Source organism: Nelumbo nucifera, chromosome 1 (assembly GCF_055504915.1).
Source record: "Nelumbo nucifera cultivar China Antique chromosome 1, China Antique-T2T, whole genome shotgun sequence".
NCBI classification, from domain to species: domain Eukaryota; kingdom Viridiplantae; phylum Streptophyta; class Magnoliopsida; order Proteales; family Nelumbonaceae; genus Nelumbo; species Nelumbo nucifera.
Window position 1 is genome coordinate 166,751,934 of NC_142649.1, and position 8,207 is coordinate 166,760,140.

Sequence of the window (8,207 nt, forward strand, 5' to 3'; positions counted from 1 at the left end):
AAAATTTGTAAGATATATATCATGTGCAAATTTATAAATTTTAAGTAATAAGGTAATTATTCTACTTTTAATATTTTATTTGTATAAATTTATTAAGATTAAAATCATATTTTGATGTAAATATAGAATTGATAGATTATTTATTCCATTTATTTATAAAATACTAATTTTAAATATTATTTATCTTAGTTTTTAGTTGGAGTTGATAAACACAAATATTGATTATTTCTTTGGATATCCATTAATAAAAATTACGTTATTTCGGTAAATATTGCAATCAAAGACTTTCGGTGCCATGTGCACTGTGTTTTGAGTTCAAAAGAAAAATTGCAAATGATTCAAATAGCTTTGATGATCGATAAACAGCTAGGGCCCAACCAGGTTCGAACTGGTGACCTTTTGATCTGCAGTTAAATGCTCTACCACTAAGCTATGGACCCACTCGCGTGATACTATATGTGTAATTTTATATCCTATCTTATTATCATTTGAACCTTGCTTCCATAAAAAAGGAGCATTGGATAATGCAAAATGAAAGAAAAGAAAGAAAGAAAGAAAGACTATACTGGAAATAAATTTATATGATTCTTCGAGGTTTTTAAAATCTGATTGGACAGGGAACCGTTTTGGGGCCTGGTTCCTGGGTTGAATGGTCTGACCGTCTGACCTGAATGAACAGCCCACTCAGACAAAAAAATTAAAAAGACAAAAAAATGACCAAAAACCGCTTCCAGGTCAAATGATTTGATGATTCGATCACCCAGGTCAGTGGTTCGCGGACCAAATCAATGGTTTTGGGCCAAAAAAACAGTTTTGGGGTTAAATGGAACCAATCAGTTGACCGGTTCCAGGTTTTTCCGATCCAACTGTCTGGTCCAATCCAGTTTTGAAAACATTGATATGATTTTTTGGACCTATCCGATGATCCAACAAATTTAGAAGGATTTGCTGGTTGACGGCTCTTGTATGTACGGGTAGCAAGTTGGATGGGCTGGATTGGGTTTAAGGTCAATCAAGACCCAACCCTAAATATTAGGTTTAAAGCCCGAGTCTGGACTGGTTCTGATGTCAAGAGTGATCTTTGCAATCTAGGCCCAGCCCAAACTAAAAATTGGTATTATAGTCGGATCGGGCCTGTTAAGTCCAATGTACTAAAAAGTTGCATAAAACAATTTAGTATCACTAATTTAATCATTTAAATAGAAAATTAGTATTTTACATATAAGTATTCAAGCATGTGTATATACGTGCATCTATATATATATATATGTATGCATCAACATGTATATGTACAAATGTATGTATATGTATGCTCGGGCTGGACTTGGACTACTTTGAGGCTAGGCCGAAGCCCATTTCAAAAATTAGAAAAGTTTGAGGTTTTGGGCCTAGACCCAATTTGTGAACCTAAGAATTGAAAATCCAAGTGCAACCAGTTGAAAAATGTGGGCCGGGGCAACCGAACCAACCTATTTGGGTAGATGAATAGGCCACCCAAAACCGACTGAACTTGAATGAAAACCGACCCAAATATAAAGAGTCAGTTCTGATCGATTTCTCAGTTTGGTCAGATTGGGTCCAGACTATTAAAAGATGACAATGATTTTTTTTTGGTATTCGGTGCCATGCACCATTAATAATTTCCCCCTTGACCCCTTTTTTCCTAAACTGCTGGTTGTGGGATTCAATTCTGCATCAATGCTGGAACAAACCAGCTAACACACCAACAAGTTTGCCCTCGGTTGGTTAAAAGTGATAATGATTTAAGCCCTAAATCATCCTGATTTAAGGGCATAGGTTAATAGTTTAATGGTGGATATAACTTTAAATAGAATAGATTGATGAAGCAAAATTCATGTAACCAACCCCATTTAGTTGGGATAAAGCTTGGATGATGATGATGACAACAACAATTTTTATTAAAACCTATCAATCAGATTTAAACGAGAGAGAGAGAGAGAGAATTGGTCTCTCTTTAGATCCTTTTGATTCTACAAACAAGAAACAATATTGAGGGTTTGACCCTATTTACCAATAATCCAAACAAGAGCATGCCCCATCTCTAAAATGATGAAACCTGCTACGATCCCTCACAATTATCTCCCTGTGGTATATCTTAGAAATAAGTTTTGTGGTTGCATGGCAATCACCACATACTCTAAGGTTCTTTATAATTCGGATAGGGACACTTGAAGTAGAAAAAATAAGAGCAAAAGCAATTGCTAGCCTTTCACTGTGATAGGAGAGAGCATCTTCCTTCTCCTCCTCTTCTATGTCAAACAACACTTCTTTGGTGCTTGGCCTATGACCATATGCGTTTAGCCTCTTGCTTATCTCTTCAATCTTCAAATAAATTTCTTTTGAATGAGGGTGTGCTCTGTCTCCCATGATAAACTCATGTATCTCCCCACCAATCTCAATCAAGCTACATCCAGGCATTTTGTTAATGCCCTGATCTTTCATCACCTTCCTCACCCTCCTCACATCATCCCATCTGTTGATGCTAGCATACATGTTTGATAGGAGTACATAATTTCCACTAGTCTCAGGCTCTAATTGTATTAGGTTCCTGAGTGCAACTTCCCCCAACTCCAAATTACCATGGACTCTGGATGCCCCTAATAAAGACCTCCATAACACTGCATTCGGCTTCATGGGCATGGCCCTAACTATTTCTTCAGCCTCTTTAAGCCGCCCAGCTCGACCAAGAAGGTCCACTAGGCACCCGTAATGCTCTAGTTTTGGCTCAATGCCGTAAGCTTCCTTCATTGATAAGAACAATTTACGACCTTCCTCAACCAAGCCAACATGTGCACACCCACTGATTACTACTACAATGGTGACTTCGTCAGGCCTCACACCGTTATATGTCATCGTGTTAAAAAGATCAAGTGCTTGTTGCCCATGTCCGTGAATCGCAAGCCCTCTGATCATCGCATTGTAACATAATGTGTCCTTTTGGGGCAATTGATCGAAAACCTGTTTTGCTAAATGTAGGCACCCACATTTCCCATACATATCGATCAAAGCAGTGCATAAAAAGCGATTTAAACTAAGATTGTTCTTCAATACATGCGCGTGTGCCCATGTACCTTGAGTAAGAGCACCCAAATCAGCACAGGCACCAATTAAAGCAACAAGGGTGACTTCATTCGGCCTTATTGGGGACAACTGCATCTCACCAAACAGAGACAAGACCTCAACTGCCAAACCAGTGTCTTCACTAGCAGCGTTCGTGCCAACGACATTAGCAGTGCTGCTCCGAGCATAGCAAGCCAAGATAGAATTCCACGTTGCAAGATCAGGTGCTGAAATTTGATTGAAGAGGTACCTAGAATGGGCAAGTTTGCCACATTTAGCGTAAAAATTGAGCAAGGAAGCACGGACGAAATGGTCGGACGTAGGTTCAAGAAATTTCACGACATGGGCATGGAGTGCTCGACCATGGTCGAGCCACGGGTGAGACCCACAAGCCTTGAAAAGAGATGGGTAAGTAAAGTTGTTGGGTCTGAGTGTTTTGTCGGAAAGGATTCGAGAGTAAAGAGAGAAAGATACGTGGGTATAGTCCTGCGCGGCGAGAGAGGAGACGAGAGTGTTGAAGAGAAAGACTGTTGGGTGTTGGATTTGGTTGAAGATGGAGAGTGCGTAGGGTGGGGCTAGTATGGAGGATAAGAGAAGAATCCTACTGATAGGGAAGGTGTGGAGGATGAGACCCATTGTGATCATTTGAGCGTGAACTTGCTTCAGAGTCTTTAGGGTCCTGCATTCTTCTAAGAGGAGAAGGATGGGGTGATTAGATGTAGATTTTGGAGATTTCATGGGGGTATTGATTGACGCTGGAAAGTGTTGGGCATTTTATTAACTCAGAAGCCGCCGATCCTTGATCTTGTGGCAATTGCAGACGGACTAGACGAAAGTAACGAACGATTTAATGATTTTATTCTGAACCTTCCAATCTTGCGTCAATGAGAGATAGACAGAGAGAGAGAGGGGGGATGGGTGGCGAAGTTCATCCATTGGAGTAAATTTTTAGTTAAGAAATCTTTCTAAGACCAGCCAATGCAACCAGAAACCATCGGCCTTTGCATCTTCACTGTGACGAAATCCTCAACCGTGTTCTACTTACTGAAGCAAAAGACAGAAGGGGGCCTATGTCTTTGGCCTCTGCAGATTTGCGCTATGTGCCTTGACAAATGCCAGCTTAGCTTAGGCACATTATTCAGCTTTCAAGATAGATGGGCCTAAGGTCCATAGGATAAAAATAATATACTTTTCATTAACGAATGTATAATAGGCCCAGCTGTAGACTAAGCCCAATACAGGGCATGTTAAAACTTAAAAATTTTACTCGCAGTGCTTGAGCAATTCAGCTTTGCTGGTTGCAAGATTGGAGCAACACTCCCAAGTATAACCTGACTCAGGAAGGGCTTGAAGAGGTTTGGAAGCATAGCTTGGTAAAAAATAGGCTTGATCCATCTGAAATCTATGTTTGGTTTGAAGGAAACCTTGACAAACCTTGTATAGATTTCCCCAGCTTTTCCTTCAAACTAAACATAGCCCAACGTCCCAATAGATACTCCAAGCCCATCTATTCTCTCCTCCAACCGTATCTCCCAAAAAAACAAACTCATTATTCTCTTCTAAGTTATCTCTAATTTCTAATTTCCTACTTATCCTCTCCCTGAGCCCCATCCATTTATACTCCAGATTTAATTTATAGGAATTTCTATATCATCTCCAGATCTCCTCTATTCTCTCCACTTTTCTATAAAATTAGGGCCCTGGTTGTGTTGGGCCCAGCCCATTATGGGATATTGACCCATATTATAGCCCACTCTCCTTCAGCCAACTGTTTTTTTTTTCAAAAAAAAAAAAAAACAAAAGCTAGGGTTAGATAAAGAGAGAAATCGAAATACTGTGCAGATTTCTCAGTGCGCAGAGTTTATCAAATGGCCGGAACTTTCCGATCGAGCAGAAATTTGGATAGTAAGTGGATAACTCATTTTTCTTCATTCTGAACGGTCGGATCTTTGATCAGAGCTCTGAATCGCCGGTTATTTGAGGTCGAACAGAAGCAACTCGTAGTTATTCGGGAAAAGAAAACATTTCGCGGCAGTCTTCATCAATTATTCTGATCAAGGGTCATTTGTGGTTCGATTTGGTTGAAATTTGGTGGAATTGTTCGAAACTCACAGACCTACGATCGGAACGGTGGAGATCTAATTTGGAGTAGTGAAGGTCTCCATGTTGTGGCCTGAACAGTAGCTGCGTTTGTGAGTTTTTCTAACTGTTATTTTCACCGCTTTTGGTATTCTCGTTTGTATGTTTGAGAATCTATATTTGCTCTAAGTTTGTGAGCATATTGTGGTGTTTGACTTGCTGTAATTGTTACCTCAAGTTATTAGTGGAGATTTTTGGTTGGGTCTCCTTGGCCCCGTGGTTTTTACCCTTCACATTGGAGGGGTTTTCCACGTTAAATACCGTGTGTGTCTCTCTTTGCTTGGCTTATGATTGTTTTTGTTGATATCTTGTTTGGAATTGTGATAGCTGAATATCTACAAGTTTTTATTTTTGGGAGAGAAATAGTTTGCGGATAAACTTAGTTTCTTCCCAACAGGTTGGCCCCTCCCAATTTGCATCCTACATCATTTCGTCTCAATTTTTTTTTTTAACTTCAGTGATTTATCTAGTTTGTAATGCTTCTAAAGCTTTGTCGTCTCTCACTAAGTCTTGGAATATGAATGTTTTTGGTAATGTTTTCAGAAGGAAAATACACATTTTGAAAAGAATTGAGGGAATCCAAAAACTTTTGGAAACAAGGCCTTCTCGTTTCCTCAATGATCTTCATTTTTCTCTCCATAAGGAATATTTCAACATCCTAAAACAGGAGGAAATTCTATAGAGCCAAAAAGTCAGATTCAATTGGCTAAAAAATGGTGATTCAAACACTAGATTCTTTCATACTGACTCTTAAGAGGAGTCAGTCAAAAAAGATTTTAGCCCTTAAAGAAAATAATGTGTGGATTACTGATAATGATGAGCTAAAAAAGATGTGCAGAAATCACTTTATTAGTTTATACTCATCATCTTCAGTCAATCGAAATCATAACCTTGATCCTTGTTTTGGCAATGTTCATAACAATATTGATCAATGGTTCACCCTAGTCACAGAACAAGAAATTAGAAGCATTGTTTGGAGTTTGCCAAACAATAGAAGCCCGGGTCCTGATGGCATTACTTCTGAATTTATCAAAAATCATTGGGACATTGTGGGCCCATCTTTTAATGATGCAATCTTTGAATGCATTGACAACTTTGAAATTCCATATTATTTTAACCAATCCCACATTGTTTTAATTCCAAAAGTGAAACACCCTAAAACAATGAATCAATTCTGTCCTATTGGTCTTTGTAACACTATTTACAAGGTAATTGCGAAGCTTATTGTGGCTAGACTCAAACCACTCTTGCCAAAATTCATTTCCCCAAACCAGTGTAGCTTTGTCCCCGGCCGGCATTTAAAGGATAATGTGATCATTTTACATGAAGTTCTTCATTCTTTCAAAAGGAAAAACGATAAGAAAGGTTTTGTTGGAATTAAATTTGACCTTGAAAAAGCTTATGATAAGTTTGATTGGTCATTTATTAAAAAGTTTCTTGATTTCATTAAAATTCCTAAGAGATGGGTTAATTTGATCATGAGTTGCATTACCACCCCTAGTTTTAACATTATCTTTAAAGGTTCAACTCTTGAACCATTTAAACCCACAAAGCGTCTTAGACAAGGGGACCCCCTCTCCCCCTACATATTCCTAATTTGTCTAGAAACTCTTTTGGGTATGCATAATAAAGTTGTGGCTAATGGTGAGATGAAGCCATTTAAATTCTCTAGAACAAGCCCCGAGTTATCTCACATCTTCTATGCAGATGACTTGTTTATTTTTCTAAATGCTTCTATTACTCAGCTCAGTTGTATAAGAAACATCTTGGATAATTTTTGTAATGCTTCTGGAGAAACAATCAACTATAATAAATCTATCTTATTCACATCAAGGAATGTTCCTCATAGACACACTCGAATGCTGGCCAGAAATATTAGGGTTAGGGCTTCTAACAACCTTGATAAATATCTTGGACTCCCCATTTTTAGTGGCAGGGTTACTAAACATACCTTCCATTCTATGGTCAGCCGTGTTCAAACCAAATTAGTAGGATGGAAGGCAAATACTCTTAGTCTTGCTAGTAGATTAACCCTTCTCCAATCTACTTTATCCTTAATTCCCCTCCATGCCATGCAAATTTTTTGTTTACCCTCAAGCACCTGCCAAGATGTAGACAAAGCTAGAAGAAATTTTCTGTGGGAAAGTTCTCTTGATCACAGGAAATTGCATCTCATTAAATGGGAGAAGATTCTGACTCCTAAGCATGTTGGAGGGCTTGGAATTAGGGACCTTCACTCCTTAAATCTAGCTCTTCTCACTAAATTAGCGTGGCACCTCTACTGTAACCAAGATAGTTTGTGGTCCAAAGTCCTAATTAGTAAATACAGTAAGGGAACTGATGTTCTGGACCCATATGTAAAAGGTCATGACTCTTGGATTTGAAAGGGAATAGCTAAAGGTTGTAAATTTCTTAGGGAGGGACTCATACGTGCCATTGGTTATGGAAAAGACACTAATTTTTGGGATGACTCATGGGTTACTAGGACTACTTGTAGGTAGAATCGGTTGCATAGACCTCTCCCAAATGTTAATTTGATGAGTGTTAGACTGTATAACTACTTCTGGTGATTGGAACATCAACTTGATTTCTTCTCTCTTGCCAAGTGATATGGTTGAAAAAAATCATGGCAATCCCTTTAAATTTAGGGTCGCAAAAAAATGACCATTGGATATGGCCTGACACTAAAGATGGTAATGTTTCAACTAAATCAACTTATACATTTATTAGAAAAGAAAATGATCTCCCTGAAGCTCAAGCTTTTAATCTGATTTGGAAAGCTCCATGTCAACTAAGGGTGAAAATATTTTTGTGGCTGCTCTATCATAGAAAACTCCCCACTCACGATGCTCTAATAAAGAGAAATATTCAGGTTCCTAGTGAATGCCCCTTGTGTAATGAAAGCATGGAAATGATTGATCATTTGTTTATGGATTGTAGATTCTATAAGGAAGTTTGGAATTTATATGATAATCATCCCACACCCA

General features: G+C 38.5%; 1 protein-coding gene and 1 non-coding gene across 2 annotated transcripts; both read right to left on the reverse strand.

The window, feature by feature from the left end:
* Positions 1 to 368: 368 nt before the first annotated feature.
* TRNAC-GCA (transfer RNA cysteine (anticodon GCA)) lies at positions 369 to 440 on the reverse strand. Its single transcript has one exon. It is a non-coding gene; the product is annotated as a tRNA-Cys (tRNA).
* Positions 441 to 1,918: 1,478 nt separating this feature from the next.
* On the reverse strand, positions 1,919 to 4,171 carry LOC104613236 (Pentatricopeptide repeat (PPR) superfamily protein). Its single transcript, XM_010280972.3, has one exon. It carries the CDS (start codon positions 3,817 to 3,819, stop codon positions 2,029 to 2,031), a length of 1,791 nt encoding a protein of 596 aa, XP_010279274.1. The 5' UTR covers positions 3,820 to 4,171; the 3' UTR covers positions 1,919 to 2,028.
* Positions 4,172 to 8,207: the final 4,036 nt, after the last annotated feature.